Genomic DNA, 23,049 nt, shown 5'->3' on the forward strand with positions numbered 1-23,049 from the left:
GTTCTAGGTTTCACATTAAACTTCATTAAAAATAATTAATCTTTAAAGAGATCGTCACATTTAAAATTTCCAATCAAACAGACACAATATTATCCTCATCTGGGTAATTTTTTCTTTCCATCTTTATCAATACACTTTCTGCAATTGAATAATGTTATTATTTTACTTACATTTTAGATGTATGACTTGACATAGCAAAAAAGGTTATGGTTAAACTGTGTTCTTTAGGATGAAGCATATAAAGAAACATCATCTTTTACCTCTTAATTTCCTGTACCCCCATCCAGTCACCCAGCAATCACTATATATTACGTTTGTATCTCCTTTGGAAGGTAGGCATATGGGTCGTTGAGAATCTAAATTGTAAAAACCATAATTTAGTTATCAGAAACGAAACATGTCTTCTTTCCTAGGAGACTCTCTTCTTTCACTTTGCATTATTTACTGTATTCTCTATTTATATTCGGTTTTGCCTCATTGTCAAACATTTTCATCCCTGATGTTCAGCATTATATGTTCAACAGATATACGTTCAACACATTCCCGGATGAGGGCACAAGAGCGAGACCAGCCGCAGCCTTTCCCACTAACTCCATCTCTCTAGCCAGGTCTGGGACCGTGTAAGAGTTGCTTAATTGCTGTGACCTGCAATCCTTTTGTCCCTAAAAGGGAGGTATAAATCCTCTTTAATATTCCAATGTGTTACAAAAATTATGTCATTCTGTTCATCTGATGAAGCCTGGAGAAAACTTGTCATTTCATCCAGAGCCCAAAATAGGGTTCAATAATCAGCAAAGAAAGTCAGTCTTAGATTGAAAGACTAGCTTTGCAAACCCTCCCCTTCCATGATATCAACCATGGAGCAATGGCCAGGGTCAGGCCGTGAATCTGGCAGTGTTAAACATTACGTCTAGGTCATCACTGTAGAAAACTTTCCATTTAAAATTCTACATACCCGTGTAATTCATTGTTGTTCCCAGTTTCAACAAGGCGATATCATACCCACTTTCTGCTATTTCATATTGATCGTGAATTATTATTTCTTGAACCGCAAAGAAAGATGTATCCTCTTTTATTTCTGATTGATTTAAAATGCCACTATAGACACGCAAAATTTTAGGTGACTCTACCCTAAGGAGTAAACAATAGAAGAAAAGAAATTTCCTTTACCAAATAATTCCTAAACATTAGAGCTAGACTGTTATTGAACTGGCTATACTAGCTAATATTTTCTGCCAGTGATGGACTTTTAGGTGGAAGAAGGTGATTTCATGCCAAGATTTTTCAGTCATATATTTCTCCTATATAGAAGAGCCTGGGCTAGCGTTTACCTTATAGTTAAACACAAAAATGAATAAATGCTCTATCCACTCTCCAACACATACACACACACTCACACACACACACACGAAGAGTTCTGGGTTTTAGTCTCAACTCTGCCATTGATTGGCCGTGACCCTGAGAAATTCACCTAGACTTTCTGGTACTCCATTTTCCCATATGTAAAAGGCAAAGGAGACTATTGACTTCAAATGTATCTTCGAGTTATAATGTGAGTATGCTGCATACTGATAAAAAATGTATATACACACAACAAAACTGTATCTGGAAACAACTCAGAGGATACTGAAGTGCAAAGAGGAAGTTTGGCCAACTAAAATTCCCTAGGGTACATATACTCTCCCCATGGAGCTTTGATGTTTGGCCAATATTAAAGTTGACCTAAGTAGGGAATACAATTTGAGGATGCGTAATGAACTCTTCCTTCTGTGTGTGGAAACGGTGAAAGAGAGAGAGAGAAAGGGAGAGACAGAATGGGAAATTAGATTCAGGGAATGAAAAATTCTCTTTGAGTTTAGTTCTGGACCCAATGCCCAGGACAATGCACAGAAGACGGTGTTCTCTCATAGGAAGTAACAAGAACTCCCCTGGGGATCTATATACATTTAAATGAGAAAGTGGAATTGTATGCAGTCAGCCATGTTCCTGCACCCGTTCGGATGCTAGTAGACCACGAGCGGCTCTTCCCTTTTTGTTTTTTTTCATTAAAGATAGAAAATTAATTTAGCCAATAGAATAATGTACATTTAAAAAATGTTACCAAAATACTAGTGATAGATTTAATCTATATGTGAGCATGGTGAACGAGCAAAAACAGTACTAGTACTGACTCGTCGAAACAATGAGCAGCTGTTAATATCCACTGGTTTCCAATGATGGAGCCTCCACACAGGTGTTTCTGGGTGGGTGAGATGATGTGCAAAGTTATCTGCCATGGCCACTCACCAGGAACAGACGCCCTTCCTCCAACAACTCTGGGCTTGATTTTGGTTGTACAAGCTGCAACAAAAGGATTGCAATGAGTAGCTTCCTAAATCTTCTTTTGCAATCAGTAGTTGTGTTCCTTCAGGCACAACGGGAAGAAAACCTTCCCTTGACTCAATCATTTCCCATGACCTTGACTGGAAGAAACTTTATAATCAAGTTGACAAAGCAAAACATGTACATGAAAATTGAATGAGTAAGTCACCTTGAAATCACATGCCCCCAAATAATGCCTCATCTGGTCCTAGGAGGCAGTCTTATCCCCCCTGGAACAATAACCCTGATGGTCCTTTTAAAGCAGGGGTTGTCAAGTGTGGCCCTCAGACCAACAGCAACAAGTGGAAATTGGTTAGAAATACAAACTGTTGAGCCCTTCCTCAGACCCAGTGAATGGGAACCTCTGGCTGTAGAGTCTAGCGATTTCAGTTGTAATCAGCCCTGCTAAAGGTTGAGAACCACTGTTATAAAGAAAAGTTGAGCGTCTTCCACTCAGTTTGTAGCCGTTGTCCAATTCTCCCCTATCCCCTCCCACTCAGACCAACCTTTGGTCCCAGTCCCTCCTGCTCCACCAGCATCCAAACCTGGCCTGCTCTTCTGTTTGTGAACTGCTTTTGCCCTTTGGTCTTGTTGACAGTGTGGGGTTCTTTGGCTCAAAGCTTGATGCTTTCCAAGGACTTTGATGCAGACTTACCCCTTTGTTTCTTTCTGTCTTGGCTGACCTGATGGGATAGTCCATTCTATCTCTACTTCCTGGAATGGCAAACACAAGAACCCACCCTCCTGGTTGGAAGCCTTGGCCAAATTTGCCCAAGTAGCCTAGCTAGAATGGGAGTGAGGTGTTCATAGACAACAGTATTCCAGAGAAGTGCTTCTCATATTTTAATGTGCATATGGATCACCTGGTTATTTTTTAAAATGCAGATTTTGATTCAGTCTGGGGCAGGGCCTGAAATTCTTTCTAGCAAACTCAGTGTAAGTGACCAAAAGTGAGGCCATCTTGTTACACTAAACGGCCGCAGTCCCTCCTCTGTGTGACTACCCGCTGCTCTGCAAGTACTCTAAAAAATTCACATGCTCTCCTGATTTATGGCCTCTGCTTATGTATGTACTCCCTGATAGCTTGATAAATTAAAACTTTGTTCTATGAGTTTCTCTCCAGAAACAGGCTGACCACAGGTGGTAAACACATCTACAAAGTATCCATCACAGCTGACACAAGAACCGAACAATAGAAAACCTTGAAGTCCGTCATGCCTGGAGGAAACGCCCTCCTAACTGTCCATTTTCCCTATATAACTACCTCAAGATTCTGTAATCTTCAGAAGATGGGGGTTTTTTGAGACATTAGTCTGTCATCTTCCCAATTATGCCGGCTAATCGAATTAAAACCTCCTTTCTTGATCTCTAATTTGTTGTGATTAATTGGCTCAGAGCATGGCAAGCAGAGCATTGCTTGGTATCACCAGGTGATGCCAATGTGCTATACCCAGATCACACTTAGGATAGCAATGCTCAGGGGATCAAGGAAGCTTCAGGTCCTTTGCTAGAGGAGGAGTGTGAAGTTACCAGAAGATTCACTGCTCAAAAGCCACGTCCTAGAGTCATTCACTAGTTTTGTAGATGTCAACAACCTCTCTAAGTCTTTCTTTCCTCAACGGGAAATGACTGTGTAACACTGAGGCAGATTCAAATAGAAGGAAAGGACAGGGAAAGGAGATTTGAAGGAAACACCAGCTGGTGGAAAGCTGAGGTAGGAACAAGCATGATGTATTTATGAAAACCTAGATATGCTGAGAAGAGAGCTCTTACTTTAGAGTGGATCAGATGGAGATTAGTTTTAGAGGATCCTTTTGAAGATTTTGACTCTTTTCTGGAATTACTGGGAAGCTCTTGTAATTGCAAGCTTGGAAGTGGCATAATGGCAAAGTTTAGGAAAATTAATAGGGAAGCAATAACTAAAATACGTTATGAACAACTCAATAATGAGTCATTGGTCTGGATGTTCATTTTATTTGGTTTCCCAGTTCAAACAAAATATTGAAAATATGTACGTCTAGCACTACGTTTTGTGTTAAGGCATGTTTCTTTTGACGGCAATTGCTCTGTATCTTAAGAAACTTAAATTATATTGTAGACCAATGACAGTGCAAGACATGATAAACATCTCAGTTAGATGTTTCCTTTCCTAGTGGGGTATTATTTCATCTAATATAGTACAGCCAAACCTAATTATCTAGTTTCATTTAATTCAGAAGCTTCACTAAAAAGGTAGAAGATTTCATTTTCCCTTATATTTTCTGCCTCAACTATCAATCTATACCTGATGTATTCTGCAATCTTTATAGAGTCTATAAATTCAACTGAGAAGAGCATAACGAAGGAAGGAGAGTGGAGAATGGATTCTGCAATTTAAGGCCTAAGTGCTGGTTCTTATTTTTTAAACTATGTCAACATCGTTAACAACAAAACTTGCTGTGTCCCTCTAATGCTTAGTAGAACTAAGACAGCAGAATTAGTGTAAACACTCGTTCTTGCCTAGGTAAATTTATTGTGAGAAAAACATAGAATGTATGAGACACAATTTAATTGATTGACGTTTTAAAGAAGATTGAACCACCCAAAGATTTCCATCAGAGCCCCCTCTAAACTCTAGGAAGGCATAGTTTCCTAGTTAGGATATTAGTATTGAACACAATATAATATTATAAGTTCTACAAAACAAGTTTTCACAAATTAAGGATTTCTTCAACTTCCCAGCAGAGCAAATAATTCTGACACAAAAAATTTTCATACTTCGAAACTATTACAAAGCATAATTACCACTTCTATTTTATTCATCAAATCTCAGTTGCATCTTAATTTATATTGCATTATAATGTCAGACATTAAGCAATAAAAGTCTAAAAACGTGCAGTTTTATGTAAATCAAGAAATACTAAAGTCATAACAGGGCATGATGGTAATTTAGGGAGGAGGGTGTGGAAAGTTCTTTCCTGTTGGGGATGCCATCCCTTAGACGATTCCACTCACCTGCAAACCATTTCTGGCTACTAAGCCCAGAAACTGGCCAGAGGTGAAAATACTACTGATCTGATTTTTATTGTAATTTTTAAGTTATTACAGGTCTTGTTTAATCTGGATAATCTACTTATTTCCACTGCACCACACTCATTGTTACAAAGTAATAAGGTTTTACCGTAATTTTTGTGGTATTCATAAGTATGTAGAACACTTGCAGGGAATCTGAAAGAATGAAGACCCCTGAGAAGTAGCTACTCGAGTATTTCTTGAATAGAGACATAATTGTCAAACACATGATGATTATTTATGTTTCAACTAAAGATCAAGTAATGGCCGATGGAAAGGAAATGAATAATTTGATTAACTAAGATGCTGGTTGATATTTCAGTTATAAAGGATGATAAGAAAGACAGTGGGCCTTGATAGCAAGACATAAAAGTGTTGGCTGAGCCTGAGTCTCACCATGAAATACCAGATGTATGAATGTGTAAAATTAAAATACATCTTCAGTTAATACTAGGCAATGCAGAGTTTAGTCAAGGCCCAATATTTACCTTTAAAACCTGATCATCCTGGGTGATAGGAGTGAAAATAACAGAAAATTGCATCAAAGTTCATTATTTCACTAATTTTGTCCCCTCTGTGGCTATTATTGGCTTTCTTGTCGTGACGTATTCAGCATAGAATAACTCCTTCAGATGTATTTTTTCAAGTAACATTAAACTCACCGTTATCCATTTTACACAACCGTAATGTATATCCAGAGATGCCTCCTCTCCCATAAAGAATTTTAGTTGGAGATCCATTTGAAGAAAGTTTTAAGTAACATTTACCCCTGCAGGTTGGAAACAAAATGGTATAAACATAATGCCCTTCAAAAGAGATGGGACAGGAGCATCTGTATAACCCTTTATGTCTTACTTCCCTCCGTTGCAAGATTCATGAGGCGGAGAATAGGTAAAAAACTGGCAGCGGCTGGTGTCGGTACACATTTTCTGGCAGGCTTCGTGCCCTTTCATATCAACAATGTCCAGTTCTTCTCCCAAGAAATCAGTGTCATGATAAAATGAAGGATGACAGAACACTACACAGCAAATCACATATCGGATATGAGACACAACACCTTAGAACTCATCAATCTCCTTGATCTCTTGATATTAATCAGAAGAAATGCTCTCATTGCTTACCTGGGACGCTGTGCCTGCAGCTCTGTAGGCTGAACCCAGACAGAGCTTTGTTCTTTTTAATGCGTGTACTTGGTAATCCACTCACAGATGTTTTAAGGAGACAAAGATTTCTAACAGTAAAAAAAGGGCAACATAAATAATATCATATAAAACATATCAAAGAAAAACAACATTTTTTACGGCACATACAGAAGTCAGCTCATGTTGGCATTTCATAGTGAAGATTTTCTCATTTTGAAAGTTCTCTTCATAAATCAGAGTCAGACCCAACGATCCATAGGTGGTAGACAAATTTTCAAAACTAAAGCACCTACCTCCATAAAAATTTTCTGAACTTGCTCTGTTGTCAGTGTTCCTAGCATCTTCCTTCTTTATTTCCTTCCTTTCAACACTCTCAGCCTATCTCAAAGATTCTAGAATTTTCATGCTACCTAGAAATCTGCTTTCCAGAATTGCAGCAGGCTTAGACAGGGACAAGTGAAACCCATCGCACGCCCCACAGCCGGGCAGCATCGTCCTGGCAGGAAGTAGTTTTTCCCAATGAGCACCAAATCACAGTCTAGAGTAGTGCTGTCCAACAGAATTTTCTGCAGTGATGGAAACATTCCATTGCCTATGCCTTCCAACACAATAGCCGCTAGCCACCTGCAGCTGTTAAGCACTTGAAATGTGGCCGATACAGCTGAGGAAATGAATATTCAGTTTTATTTAATTTTAATTAATTTAAATTTAAAAAGCCAAGTCTTTGCTTTTAGAATTTATGTTCTTCTCTCACTCTATATTGAGGATAAAATGTGTTACCCCTCCTATAGGTAGGGATTGGGAATCTTATAAAAGGAATAAAAAAGAAAAAGAGCAGTCCTTAACACAAAATAACACATCACAAAGGCATCTTTATAACTTTTCCAATTTATAATGCCTCAAGTCTCAATCTTTGAACTTTCTTTCTTCTCTGACTGCATTCAAACTTGTGATGATCTCACCAATTTCAGTGCCTTTAATGACCAGCTGCATGCTGGTGACACCCAGGCATAGATATGGTATGTAAATCTCTTCTTAATTCGAGACTTTTCTTTTCAATTGCCAATTCAACATTTCTCTCTGGATGTCTACTAGGCATCTCTTCCCTTATGAAATCTTCCACATCTCAGTCACTGGCATTTCCTTCCTTTCAATTCCTTGGGCCAAAAATCTTGGTACTATCCCCGACTCTTTCCTTCACAGCTGGTATCCAGTGGATCCGCAAATCTTATTGGCTCTACACTGACAATATATCCCAATCTGATTGCATCTCTATCACTTCCACTCTGGTCCAAGTAAGGCAGGGTTTTTATCTATTTAGTTCACTAATGATACCCCCAGTGTTTAGAACAGTGCCTCATTAGTAGGCACCAAATAAGTTATATTAAATTTGTTGAGAAAATGAAAGTAACAGATATATTTTCATGCGACAGACCTAGTGCTTCTGAAATTACAGCCTCAGTCGATGGAAAATCAGGCTTGCTGATGGACAAGGAGCTCAGGGCTTCCCTTGGCTGGATTGTTCTGGGGGACATTCTCCCAATAATGGGCAGCCAAGTCAAGCAAATGCCAAGGACCTTGAGAATTCTGATTCAGATAATATATACCATCCAGATTTCGAAGGAGACTGAATCTTAAGATTTTTTTTTTCCTAGTGAACCTTGTCAATGAGGGGCAGCAGCCCCAGCAAATGTCCCTTTTATGATCAGAGAAATTTCCCACACTTTATTAAGGTTTCCTGAGTTAATATCCATCCGTAGGGAAACAGGGTCTCAATTCTCAAACCTCACTCCACTATCACCCACAATTCTATTGATGTGGGTCTTCAGTTCAACTTCTTTCCACTTTGGATTTCATATATCACTGGTATTTCCAGCTCTTTCTGTTCCAGGTTCAATTATCATTTTTTTTGTTCAGGTTGTTTGGTTGGTTATTTTTTTTGGTAAGGAAGACTGGCCCTGAGCTAACATCTGTTGCCGATCTTCCTCTATTTTTTATGTAGGACGCTGCCACAGCATGGCTGGATGAACCATGTATAAATCTGCACCCGGGATCTGAACCTGCAAACCCCAGGCCACCAAAGTGGAACATGTGAACTTTACCACTAGGCCACTGGGCAAGCCCCTAGGTTCAATTATCTTAAACCAGGCATTACACTAAGTTGCCTCTCAAAGACCATCTCTTCTCTTCCTTTCATTCAGAACCAGGCAACTCTCCCTTTGCTGAAGGGAGAGACCTCCTTAAGCGAAAGAAAACCAAGAGTCCTTGGTAACATTGCATTTGTGGTCTGTAGGTGGGGAATGGAAACAGAGAAGGGGGGAATTCTTCGCAACTTTTATCTATCCTATACAGACATTTAGATTAAACTTGTAGTTGCTCGTAAGTTTTAATGATGGATTTTGATCAGTTTTAAAAGATAACACATTACTCTTAATCTTAACTCCTTACCTTTCGGACTCTTTAGGCCACTCTTGAGAAAAGAAGGTAAAAAACAAACAGTTGGGATGGTGAGTACAAATGCGGCGACAGACAAAGACATCTGGAGCCACGACACTGTCAATGTTACTGTCTGCAAACACCGTACTAGGGAAAATGTCCCTAATACAAGCTGGACAACAGAAGAAACAATGTTTAGGAAATCAATTCACAAACAGTAAGATCCCAGTCATGGTATTTGTAAATTCCATACAAAGAAGTTTATTGGGGGGTGAAGGAGGGATGAATAGGCAGGGCAAACAGGACTTTTAAGGCAATGAAAATACTCTGTATGGTATTACAATGACGGACACATGTCATTACACATTTGCCCAAACCCATAGAGCGTGCAACCCAAGAGTGAATCATAACGTAAACTACAGACTTTGGGTGATTACGATGTATCAACGTAAGTTCATCAGTTGTAACAAATGTCCCACTCCGGTGGGGGAGGTTGATAATGGGGGATGCTATGCATGTGTGGGGGCAGGGGGCATATGGGAAATCTCTGTACCTTCCCTTCAGTCTTGCTATGAACCTAAAACTACTCTCAAGAAATAAAGTCCTAATAATAAAAAATAAAAAGTTTGCTTACTCCAAGATCTTAAAAAAAATTTTTTGTAATTTAGAAAAACAGAAGTGATTATTTTAAACTTTTAATTCAAATACAAGCTCTAATTATGCAGGACACAATGGAATTTTTCACGCAAAGACAGTAAAAGACTGTTGGGTTCATTTCATCAGTGAGCATAATTGGTATGCTAAGGTAGGCCCATCGTACATATCATCAGCACCTATTATTTAATGGTTAAACTACCTCCTTAAGAAAATAATAGTTACCTAGATTAGAAAGGGCACAGGATTTCAGTGAAAAGCCAGACACCACTTCGCTGAGCTTCGTTATTCTGGTTGGTGTCCCTGTTTGGGTATACTTCAGCAGACAAATGTTACTGAATAAAAATAAAAATGGAAAAATACATTATTCTTCCAAAGACAAGTAGGAAAAAGCATAAGTTGATGAGAAATACCCATTGAGAGACTGCTTGGGCATGATAGCTAAGGAATTACTCTGACAAGAGTTGATCTGAGAGGCTAGATAGCTGGATTTGACTCTGCCAGGACCTCATGGTCCTGTGAATTTTGTAAGTTTATTTTTCATCAGTAAAATGACAGTTTAAGAGGGATGGTGACATGAGGAGTAGGGGTGCAGGAATTAATGACTTCTCAAGCCCCTCTCAATTTTAGCATTCTAACTTTTTTGTATTGCATAACAACGCCCAATCTCCTGGCTTCTTGTGCACATCGCATTAAGTCTTAGACATAAAATATTTAAAAAGATGTGGTTTGAGCTGAGCTAAAGACTAAAAAGCTTGAAAACTAAGCATAAAATTTTAATTATTGATTTGAGAGTTTGTTTTATCATGGTTGTTTTTGAAATAAATATTTGATGCTTTATTTTCTTTCCACTCATCTCCTTTCTGTGACTGTGGAGAGCAGAACATTAAAATCCAAAGTGAAAATCCAAATACTAGTCGTTTGAACTTATTTCTCTTTTTTCATTCCAGATAACTGTAGTTTACCATACAAATCTAGAATATCTCTAACAATTTCTAAATATAAAAGTTAATGATATTTTTCCCTAAAAAAATTTTTTTAAAGAGAACATGTTAACCATTGTAGATCAGATCATTTTTTAATTCTTATACAATAGATTTACCCCTGGAATATTTCAAAATCTGGTATGGGAGAGACTAAAACACTTCACATAAACTTCCGTTATTTTGTCTTAGGTAAGGAAAAATTTTGGGGAGATATCTGAGCAGGTTTTTCTTTTTGATCTAGAGTCAGATTGTAACATCATTTAGGCTGGGAACGGCACAGTCAGACCAATTGCATGTGTCTCAAAATAGCCAATTTAAAAATTTGGCACTTTTTAAATTAGCTAGGAGATGGGTTAAGCATATACATATTTTTTTATAACTGTCACTAAAAGACAAACTCCTTACCGTAAATGATATGCATCCAAATTGGGCTTTAAATGCAATTTCCATCAAGAAAACTGTAAATATTTATTACAGAAATGTCTTGTAGGGGTTAAAAATAAACTTTGGCATCAAGTTGCTGAAAAAGACTTTAATGAACCTCCATTTTGTTCTCCATCAGATAGTCTAACGTCTTTGGGCTCAGTCTACAGCTCACTTACCGATGCTCTACACTTGGAAACCACCTCGTTGCATATGTAAAAAAGTGACAGTGCATGTCATTCGTGCATCTCTCCTGGCATTCCTGAGCATTCTTGGCAATAGAGCTATTATAGTTCAAGCCCTTCATGTCTACATCCACATAAATATTTTTGTTGCAAGCTGGAAATAAAAGTGGAAAATTTGGTTATCTTCCAGACTCCATGAGCAACTGCAAGAGTCCTACCTTAGCAACCATCCCTCCTGACTTACTTTTCCACTCTTTTACACGCTTTCCCTTGGAAGCCTTTTATTTTTATTTTAATCTGCTTAATTCCTACTCTCACGTGTAAGGAGTAAGAGAATGTCAATATCTTTCGTATACTGCAACAATAGTAGACCTGTAAATTCCTGTTTCAATTTCCTGGCCTGGCCTCTCTTGTCTCCTTACCTCCCCCGATTGATCGATTCGTTAATTAACCTACTCAAGTGCCTCTTTCACTATTAAGACAAGCATCATCTCAACTTTTAGAGATGCTTCCTTTGAGTTATCATGTTCAAGGACTTTCATATAAAACTTTAAGCTGAGAAAGAGAAAGGAAATAAATAAATGATGAGAAGTGATGTAGTAAGATATGTCCTTCTATGAGATAAATTTTAATGAACTACATGAAAAATGCTACTTCTGACTGTAAACTGAAAGAACTTCATTGAGACGATTTCCATATAGCAGGATTTTGTTTTATAGCCATAAAACTATATCTGATGTAACTATATGTATACATCACAATAACTAGTATCTATTAACTCTAGCAAGACATCTTACCACTTATTTGGTGCGAACATTGCTTGAAAGAATATCCAGAAATTGCTCCTGTCATATTCACCATTGGCAGTGTTTCTGTAACACTGTCTTTCAGGATACAAGTAAACCTGTTTTTGAAAAAATAACATTACTGGGTGGGAATTTATGTTTTAAAATTACAGGTCTTAAAAGTCAGAACACAGAAAATCAAAAAGAATGAAATGAACTACTATATCTTACGCCAAAACAAATATTTTCTTGGCAAGACTGTGAGTTTATTTTTCATCCCAACATCGCTATGTTTAAAAGATCACATATAATACTCCCTCCTAAAGGGAAATAGGACTGGGCAAACTATGGCTTATTGCTCACATGCAGCCCTCTGCCTGTTTTTGGTTAGCTCATGAGCTAAGAATTGTTTCTATATTTTTAAATGGTTACATAAGTACTCATATAACATCCTTGATTTTGCCTTTGGACCCATAAAGCCTAAAATATTTACTCTCTTCCTTGTTAAGAAAAAGTTTGCCAATCTCTGTTGTAGATTCTAGAGTAGTAAATTTTATAAGTTCAAGGTACTACGTAAATATCTATAAATGCAGCAATAATACACAAAGATGTTGATAGCTTAATTGTATAGTAAAGCTTTATTATTAAATTTTCAAGCTTTTTATGGAAACAAAAGTGGTGGGTGGAATGTTCTTGAATTTTTTTAAAAATATGACTATAGAGACAAAACCACCACAGGCAATTTGTGAATCTTCACAAGATTCTGCTTAGTAGCTATAAATTACATTTGGGGACAATTGAGATGATCTAAAGGGATTCTTCAAAAATTTTGAAAGTCTCTTGTGTAGGATAACGTATGTTGAAATATGTAGGGGTGAAGCATTATGATGTTTTCAAATTATTTCAAATGGTTAAACACATACACATACAGTCAGGCGCCACATAACGACGTTTTGGTCAACGACAGACCACATATAGGATGGTGGTCCCATAAGATTAGCATCATGTGGCCTACGTGTTTCGTAGGCTAAACCAGTTAGGTTTGTGTAAGTACACACTATGATGTTCAAACAACAACGAAATCGCCTCACAACACATTTCTTAGAATGTATCCCTGTCATTAGGGGACGTGTGACTGTATATAGATACGCAAGGTACAAATGGCAAAAGTTCTTGGGGTTGACAGGGGATCATTGTATTATTCTTTCAAATTATCTTTAAAAACATTTAAATTTGTCTAATAAAATAGTTGAGGGAAAAACACCAGTGTAAATAATATCAACAATCAACCAAAAAGCAAAGATTAAGAGGCATAAAAGTAGCAAGAAATAAGAGATAAGTGTACAATTAATAACAAGACCACAAGAGAGGAAGTCCTCACTGAGAGGCATGTCTGTTTCTCCCTGACCTGCCTACATACCATCTTTTTTCTGTAATATTTAATATTTCAATTGAAGGACAATATATTTTCCAATTGTTAACATTACATTTTATAAAACAGAGATGGAAATTGATTAGTAGGTAATCATCACACAGCATCTATTTCTTTTATGTAGAAATGCGAATATTTACCATTTGGTAGGATCTTCAGGTGATGATTCTGCTATAAAAGTGAAGAGCAAACACCTTGGGTGGTGCGTGCAGACAACTTGGCAGTGCTTGGCGCTTGGCGTGAAAACAGTAGTAATGTCTCCTCCTTGAAAGTAGATATCTTTGAACAGCTTAGTCACACATTCTGTGATGTAATGCACAGCACGCATTATTTTGGATTTTAGCAGGCATGTCTAACTAGGTAATAATCTCACAAAAGCGAGAGAAGTAGGTCTGCTTAACAGAAAATACGCGTGAACTTGCAAATCAGAGCAATCCATACTTCACTATTAGTTTATTGGATAAGCAGCCTCAAAGAGAAAAGAAAATCACAAAATGGCGCATGTACCTCGATGGCACTGCTTATGAGTGATTCTCTTGGAAATCACTGCTCTTGGAAAAACACTGCTTTGTGGGGAATTGAATCATTCCTCAGATCTTTATTGGCAAAAGAGGCTCTTTGGGATCCCATCCAAGTCCAGAACAGACTTCCTGCTTTTCCTTTTCGCCTTTGCTCCTTTGTCCAGACTCTATGTTCACATGAAACAAAGGCTTCACAGTGATCATTTTCCAGTAGCATTCAGTGGCCCTGGATGTGGTAATGTACATCACCTCATTATTTAAAATGGGCGGTTTAGTCACAGAAACTTTAGGATCTCAGAAAAATAACTGAATCTCCTTCACCTGAAACCATATATAAGTTAAAACTAAAAGCATGAAATCTTTTCTGTTTCTAAAAAGAGATATCTAATATTCCAGATTTGGCCATTATTTGGGTCATTATTATTTAGTCATTGAATAAAAGGCTGTAGTTTTTCATCTTGGTATATTCTCATTGAGAAGTACTACTATATAGCCTTTGATCCTCTTAATATTAAATATACATATATACAACAAAAAATACATATGCTTGTATATATATATAAATATGTATACATAACATAAATGAAAATACTTTGGGCAGAATAAAATACAACTCAAATATTTATTGTAGTAACCACCAGCATACCAATAAATGGGTGGGAACATATGTAGGTACAAAGCAGTCAAAACTGTCAGTAGAGGCTTATAGGATTTAGGTAGTCCGTGGAGTGGACGGTGGAAAATTTTACCTTTATTTTCACTAACCTCTAACGGAAATATGGCATTACCTTCTATTGTTAATGTAAGCAACCAACCACATTCACGTTTATAGTATCTGTGACGTGGTCTTTAAAAAATCACAGATTTAAAAAGAAAACTCTACAGGTGCAGATATCTCAAAATATCATTATCCCTCATTACTGGTTTGGTGGCAATTATTACTATTTAGCTTTAGGCCCACCACTAAATCTTGTTGCATAGTATGTTAATAAGAAGTGCACCTATTTTTATATCACTTTTTTTTCACATTTTAACTAACTATATTTCAATATGATTGATTTCCTTGGTAATTCCACGTATTTTTACATTATGCCTTTAAAAATATTCATCAGTTGGAGTCCAGAGTATTCACTAAACTGCCAAAGGGATTCATGGGAGAAGAGAGAGTCAAGGATCTTGCCAAAGACTAGCCTCAAAAATTCACCATATATGCCTACTAAGCTACCCAACTATCACCTCCATATGTCATGGGATTTTCTCCCAAATTGGCAGCTAACCGCCAAGAATGACTGAGAACATAAAAAACTGCCTCATCTCCCCAAGTTCTGTGTTGCTTCCAACAGACCGCATGGCAGCCTCCCATTGATGGAGAGTCTGTTCTCACCTCAAAATATTCCCTTTGCGAGGCAACGAAAGACCCTGAATAGCTAAAGCAATCCTGAGAAAAAAGAACAAAGCTGGAGGCATCACAATCTCTGACTTCAAAACATACTACAAAGCTATAGTAATCAAAACAGCACGATACTTGTACAAAAAAAAAAAAGACACACAGATCAATGGAACAGAAGTGAAAGCCTAGAAATAAAGCCACACAGCTACAGACAGTTAATCTTCAACAAAGGAGCCAAGAACATATACAATGGAGAAGGGAAAGTCTCTTCAATAAATGGTTTTGGGAAAACTGGACAGCCACATGCAAGAAAATGAAATTAGAAAATTATGTTACACCATGCACAAAAATTAACTCAAAGTGGATCAAAGACTTGAAGGTAAGACCTGAAACCATAAAACTCCTAAATGAAAATACAGGCAGTACACTCTTTGACATCAGTCTTAGAAGGATCTTTTCAAATACTATGTCTACTAGGTCAAGGAAAACAAAATAAAAAATAAAAAAGTGGGACTTTATCAGACAAAGAGCTTCTGCAAGGCAAAGGAAACCAGGAACAAAATGAAAAGAGAACACACCAACTGGGAGAAAATATTTGCAAATCATGTATCTGACAAGGGGTTAATCTCCAAAATATATAAAGAACTTACACAACTGAACGACAACAACAAAAAATGGGCAGAGTATATGAACAGATGTTTTTCCAAAGAAGATATACAGATAGCCAATAGGCACATGAAAAGATGTTCAGCATCACTAATCATCAAGAAATGCAAATCAAAACTACAATGAGATATCACCTTATGCTCATTAGAATGGCTATAACCACCAAGACAAAAGATAACACATGTTGGAGAGGGTGTGGAGAAAAGGGAACCCTCATACGCTGCTAGTGGGAATGCAAACTGGTGCAGCTACTATGGAAAACAGCATGGAGATGTCTCAAAAAATTAAAAGTAGAAATACCATACAACCCAGCTATCCCACTACTGAGTATCTATCTAGAGAACTTGAAATCAACAATTCAAGGAGACTTATGCACCCCTATGTTCATTGCAGCATTATTCACAATAGCCAAGACGTGGAAGCAACCCAAGTGCCCATGGACTGATGATTGGATAAAGATGTGGTATATATACACAATGGAATACTACTCAGCCATAAAAAAGACACAATGACCCCATTTGCAACAACATGGATGGACCTTCAGGGTATTATGTTAAGCGAAATAAGCCACGCAGAGAAAGATAAACACTGTATATGTGCAAAATATATGTGCACTATATGTGCAAAATAAACAAACACATGGACAAAGAGAACAGAGGGGAAGGAGATTGAGGAATGGGCATAAGGGGTAAAGGGACACATTTATATGGTGATGGGCAAATAATAATGTACAACTGATGGGGCCACCCCATGGCTGGGTGGTTAAGTTCGCGCACTCCGCTCCAGCAGTCCAGGGTTTCGGCGGTTCGGATCCTGGACACGGACATAGCACCACTCATTAGGCCACGCTGAGGCAGCATCCCACATAGCACAACCAGAAGGACCCACAATTAGAATATACAACTATGTACTAGGGACTTTGGGGAGAAGAAGAAGAAAGAAAGTAAAAAAAGAGAAGATTGGCAGCAGATGTTAGCTCAGATGCCAATCTTTAAAAAAAAGAAAAAAGACCCCTAATTAAAAAAAAAAATCCAAATACAGCTTCTTAGCACCAGTAAAAACTGATTAATCTGTTCTCTGTAAACTAACAAATGCTTGTTTTTGTATTTGACTTTGTATTCCAGACTTCTTGCTAACGTAATTTATTGGCTCAAATAACTTACATGTTGGTTATTTTGGATTTTTCTAGGTACACAATCATATCATCTGTGAACCATAAAAGTTATTCAGGTATTTCCTTCTAGTCTTTTACTTTTTATTTCTTTTTCTTTCTTTACCTCACTGACTAGGACCTCCAATATCATGTTTAATGCAAGCAATGGTGGGAATTCTTGTCTTATTCTCAATATCTAGAGAAAATTTCCAATAATACTTCACTATTGAGTATTAGGTCTCTTGAAGATTTTTGCTTTGGATTTTTGTTTGTCTGTTTATTTTAAGATATTCTTTAACAGATTTTTGAGATATTCTTTAACAGATTCTTTAACAAGATTTTTGCTTTGGATTTTTGTTTGTCTGTTTATTTTAAGATATTCTTTAACAGATGAGGAAAGTTCCCTTCCATTTCCAGTTTGCTAAGAGTTTTTATCATGAATGAAATTTTTATCAAAAATTTTTTCTGCATTATTAATTTTTAAAATTATTTTATTTTTTATTGTAGTACATATACATCTCCAGAACTTTTTCATCTTCCCCAACTAAGTCTCTACCCATTAAACATAACTCCTGGTCTCTCTTGCCCCCAACCAGTGGCAACCACCATCCTACTTTCTATCTATGATATTGACTACTCTACGTACTTATATAAGGGAAATCATACAGTATTTGTTCTTTTGTGACTGGTTTATTTCGCTTAGCTTGATATCTTCAAAGTTAGTCCATGTCATAGTATGTGTCAGCATTTCCTTCCTTTCTAAGGCTAATACTTCACTTTACGTATATTCACATTTTGTTTATCCGTTCATCTGTTGATGGGCACTTGGGTTGCTTCCACCTTTTGGCTATTGCAAATAATGCTCTCATGAATATACCTGTTAGAGTCTTTTCTTTCATTTCTTTTGGGTGCATCTATTGATTTGTGAATGTTAAACTAACTTTTCACTCCTGGAAACCCAGTTTTGTGGCAATGTAATCATCTTTTTTATTTTTATTTTTTCTAACATACTGCTGGATTGTTTGCTAATATTTTATTTATGATGTTTGCATCTATGTTTATGAAGAAAAAAGGCCTGTGGCTTGTCATAATGTCATAATGTCAGGTTTTGGTATCAAGCTTACACTGACCCTATAAAATGGGTTGGAGAGTGTGACTGTGTTGAACTTGTCTAGTATATATTTGTTTTACATTAAATTAACTTCTGTAATTTTCTTTATCTTCCTTCTAGTTTATTTTTCATTTAATTTGCTATTCTCTTTCTGTCTTCTTGATCTGGATTCTTATACCATTAATTTTTACCTTTTCTGTATCCTGATGTATGCCTGTAAGTCTATATATTTTATCTCAGCACTGATTCGGCTACATACAAAAGCTTTGATATGTTGTATTTTCTTTTTTCTTTTTTTTTTTTTTTGAGGAAGATTAGCCCTGAGCTAACTACTGCCAGTCCCCCTCTTTTTGCTGAGGAAGCCTGGCTCTGGGCTAACATCTGTGCCCATCTTCCTCTACTTTATATGTGGGATGCCTACCATAGCACGGTATGACAAGCAGTGCCATGTCCACACCCAGGATCCGAACCAGCGAACCCCAGGCCACCGAGAAGTGGAACATGCGAACTTAACTGCTGCGCCACCAGGCCAACCCCAATATGCTGTATTTTCATTATCATTCAGTTCAATATATTTTCTGGCTTTCATTGTGATCTCTTTTTGACTTATATTTATTTAAAAGGATGTTACTTAATTTTCAAACACTTGAGCATTTTCCAGTGGTCTTACTGTTATTTTTCAGCTTAATTCCACCGTGACTGGATAACATGCTTTGTATAATTTCAATCTTTTAAAATTTGTTGAGACTTGCTTAGGGCCTTGAATGTGCTCAATTTTTGTAAATGTTCCATATATACATGTAAAGATTATATATTCGGTCCTGGGTACAGTGTTTAAAATATGTCCATTGAGGGGCTGGCCTGGTGGCATAGTGATTAAGTTTGTGCACTCCACTTCAGCAGCCCAGGATCAGAGGTTCAGATCCTGGAAGCAGACCTACACACCACTCATCAAGCCATGCTGTGGCAGTGTCCCACATACAAAATAGAGGAAGATTGGCACAGATGTTAGCTCAGTTACAATCTTCCTCGAGCAAAAAGAGGAAGATTGGCAACAGATAATAGCTCAAGGCTAATCTTCTTCACCAAAAAAAAGAGAGAAAAGTCTGCTGAGTTATCACTGATCTTTTTTATCAAGAAAATAACAATACTATTTCAAAATGATGACAATGGAGGAATGCAATGAGCTGGATAACAGCCTTGTTACAAAGAAAAAAGAAATTATGAACTGTATAGTTTAACACATTAACTGGAATTTATTTTATTTTAAATCTCTTTACCTAGATTTGTCATTCTTCACATTTGCCAGAAAAATTTTACTGTGTATAAAACACTAGCAACAGTAGCAGAAATTAAGTGTAATACATCTAAGTTACTTTTTAAAGGAATGCTTAAGCTCTCATTTTAAATAAAAAACAAGCATAGGGGCTAAAATTACTTGTACTGATGTGTTCTTCTGAATATCGGTTAAGTAAGTTATAAACAAATGTGGTGGATGTGATGTAGAATGAAGAATTAAAATTAAATTATTGAAATGCATAAACTATGTGTGAATATTCACGTAACATTTTTCAGTCCAAAGTTGCTAGTGTCTGTGTGTGTCTGTGTGTGTTGCATTAAACTGACTGCTTTACAGAAAAGGGACTCTGTGAAGGGAGTCAAGACTTCTGCTTTTAAATATCATTTAAATATGTGATGAAGATATAGATACAAACAAATAGGGATATACATATAGACATAGATTCCCATTATTAAGAATAATGCCTTCACCTCAATTTCCTTTTCTGCTCTGAAAACACCTGGAGCCTTAAGCAAAAAATAAAACCATTTTATTTCCCTCCCTGGAGTGGATGGCGTGGGAATCGTTCTCCCACATGGGGGACTGTAACGTGATTTCTCTCTCTGGGCTTATGCTCTCTTTTTTTCTAAAGTACAAGTGAGAGAACCAAGCTATTTCCAGTCCATACTGAAGATAAAGCTCTACTTACCACCAGAAACTGAGGCAAATAAAATGAAATGTACCATTTGATATAATAAAATCATCCTACAAAAAGAAAAATGTGCATGTGTTTAGAACATAAAATGTGAATTTATAATTAGTTTACTGACAGCAGGGTTTACAAGAAATAAGGAGGGAGAGAAGTAGTTAATTCAATAGTGTTCACAGAGCTCCTATCCTAATGCTGGATTTTATCTTCCCCAAATCCTAGAACATTCCTCAGCGCGACTGTGTGTGTGGTGTCCAACACCTTCATAGTTCTGAAGAACCCAGGACTGACAGGAGAGAGTTTTCTTCCTCCCCTTTCTCTCCTCTGGCTCCAGCTTACTATTAATCAGGTATTTCTCATCTGACCCCTCCCACTCCCAGTATTTTTCCATTTTTGTCTTCTCTTGCAATTTATTTCCTTTCTTTCCATTTTTGAAGTCTCTGTATATCTATCAAAGAGCACTAAATGATTTTCTACTCGTGAAGTTTTCACCTTTTAAAATTCTTCTGAAAATATATTACTTGGTTGTCCTGGTTACCTGTAAATATACTTATCTCCATGAAGTATTAAACTGCTCTATGAAAAACCAACTATCAATGAGACAAACCAAGACTTCTGATTTTTTAATATTGCTCTTGAATATCTTTTTAATTTGTAAAATCCTTGTTATTGAGCACAGACTATTACTCTTCTTTCATTCTGCATCTCCTCTCAAATTGGCTACGGATATTAACTAAAAACTGCTAAAATGTTCACTCAGACAAATTTTAAAAACTAATCATTCTCTTTGTAAAACTTTTTAAACCCCCCCCCCCCCGCCCCCACCTCCATGATGGAAAAAGGCACTTCGAGGAATAATTGCCTGAGAGAAATCTTAAATAATAATTTTTGAAATCATACCTGAAAACACCTTGTTTGCTGAAATTCTTAGTAAGAGTGTTTTTCTTCTTCCAAAATGGTCTTCATCCTCTAAGCGAGCTTGTGCAGGTAATGTTCCCTTAACTTTAATATTTACTTTTACTGGTTCCCAATGTTGTGTAACCTTGTCTCTTTGTACAGCATGTCTGTGAAAGTCCTTAAAACCTTTGCATGTCAAAAATATACCCTGGTAGAGTAGATTGCTTTGTCAATACATTAAATTTTTTCCTCTTATTTTACTATATATTCAAACAAGTGACTAGAGAACTTGAATCTGCCTGTGCACCTTAGCGCTTGGGCAAAGTCACATTTAGTGTGCTGTGAGTCAGAGCTGCTCTTAACCACACTCTCAAACATCAGCTGTTAACCATTAATTCCAGCCTAACTTCAGTCTCACAGTCTAAAAAGAAAACAAGGGACGTCTGATGAACTTACTTACTGACGCGCGGGATGACGGGAGGATGGAACTTTGGCCATTTGGGGCTGGGGTGGTGAGTGGAAAGTAAAGGGCGGACCGTAGGCGCTCTGCTGTGCTAGATTCACAGCTTCCCTTTGTACCTCTTCAGAGGTTCATGCCGATGTAGCTAGTTCTAAGGAGCCAAGCTCCTTTTTATCCCACTTGAACACTGAAAGTCTAAATTAAATTTTCGAAAAATTATAGGTCTTTCATAGCTTTCTTTAGATTTCGGTGAAACTGAGACACAAATGAGTTAGGAAGTGACACGTCCAGCTGTGGGATGGATGACAAGCAATCATAAAGCAAGACGTTAATTTCCTTTGTCCTGGAGGGCGCCCCCTAGTGTTGCAGTTCATACAGAGGAAAGCTTGTGAAATATTTTTCTGGATCTCACCTAATTAGATTGCTGTTATGAGCCTCCCCGTTGACCTTGAAGGGCTAAAAGTTCTAGGGAACGCATGATGATGGGTGTCCTCCGTTACCAGATCTATTCATTGGTTTACTAGTCCTGTAACTTGAGCAGAAACTAGCCTCCTACACTATAAACGGCTACCTGTGAGTCCTTGGCCAACTTGCTTTATCTCTCTGGGCATCAGGTTCCTCACTGATACCGTTAGACACTAACTAGCCCTAAGGATTTCTTCGTGGTCCCCTGGAAACCTAAAAGAAAGAAAAACTAAAAGAACACGCGGTATGTTTTAATGTGTCTAATTTAAATACATTTTAGAGAAAGATAATTTTATGGTTCAGAGAAGGACCCTAATTTTCCATAGAAAAGAAAAAATAAGATCTTTGTTTAAAAATGGAATCATAAGTTTAAAAAATATTCTGAAGACAAAAGGAGGAATAAAATTGCATTTGTCCCGCCACGAGATGTTGCTGAAGCTAGAGCTCCCAAGGGAAAGATTGTACTTGGTGGAGGGAGAATGTGCTAACATGAGTGTCATCATCCAAACCTAGAAAATGTCCCCAGTTTACTTGAGGATTTCACTATTTGGAGACAGTGGTGATAATCTTAATGTCTATCCTAATAATGTTGCCGTTATCTGAATAGTTTCTGAAGGTGTGGAATACTCAGTCTCTGGTGGCCAGATGCCTATGGAGAAAGATGATGGAAGATTAGGAACGCTGGACAGCCCTTTCAAATCTCACACAGAAAGGGAAATATGGGGAAAAAGAGAGACCTTACTGAAGGAGGCAGTGCATAAAAGTAAATTTGAGGCTTAGCCCGCTATAAACTAATTGAAGAATTTTTGAGAAGAGAGAAGCCAGCTTTTTGTTCCACAGAACAGAAAAGCAAGGGGGCTTTGAACTTAGAAAAGGTCTTTATGCAAAGTGCTAAGGAACTATTGTGACATTCTATCTGGAAGGCAGCTATTCAAATATTTTT

At 37.2% G+C, this 23,049-nt stretch overlaps 1 protein-coding gene across 3 annotated transcripts in view; it reads right to left on the reverse strand.

Moving 5' to 3' along the window:
- Positions 1 to 21,979, reverse strand: part of F11 (coagulation factor XI) — a 28,254-nt gene extending 6,275 nt beyond the window's left edge. The window contains exons 1-13 of one of the 3 annotated variants that reach the window (XM_070598091.1): positions 21,185 to 21,979; positions 20,285 to 20,340; positions 13,596 to 13,758; positions 12,036 to 12,142; positions 11,233 to 11,392; positions 9,870 to 9,979; positions 9,003 to 9,162; positions 6,534 to 6,643; positions 6,268 to 6,430; positions 6,075 to 6,181; positions 2,287 to 2,340; positions 956 to 1,126; positions 261 to 356 (exon numbers count right to left, since the gene is read on the reverse strand). In XM_070598091.1, coding sequence (XP_070454192.1) covers positions 261 to 356; positions 956 to 1,126; positions 2,287 to 2,340; positions 6,075 to 6,181; positions 6,268 to 6,430; positions 6,534 to 6,643; positions 9,003 to 9,162; positions 9,870 to 9,979; positions 11,233 to 11,392; positions 12,036 to 12,142; positions 13,596 to 13,758; positions 20,285 to 20,339 — 1,456 coding nt within the window. In that variant the 5' untranslated portion in view covers position 20,340; positions 21,185 to 21,979. Of the gene's footprint in view, positions 1 to 260; positions 357 to 955; positions 1,132 to 2,171; positions 2,341 to 6,074; positions 6,182 to 6,267; positions 6,431 to 6,533; positions 6,644 to 9,002; positions 9,163 to 9,869; positions 9,980 to 11,232; positions 11,393 to 12,035; positions 12,143 to 13,595; positions 13,759 to 20,284; positions 20,341 to 21,184 lie in introns of all 3 variants that reach the window. The other 2 variants (XM_008510130.2, XM_070598092.1) reach the window with 2 other exon arrangements.
- Positions 21,980 to 23,049: the final 1,070 nt, after the last annotated feature.

This window comes from Equus przewalskii, chromosome 28 (genome assembly GCF_037783145.1).
Source record: "Equus przewalskii isolate Varuska chromosome 28, EquPr2, whole genome shotgun sequence".
NCBI classification, from domain to species: Eukaryota; Metazoa; Chordata; class Mammalia; order Perissodactyla; family Equidae; genus Equus; species Equus przewalskii.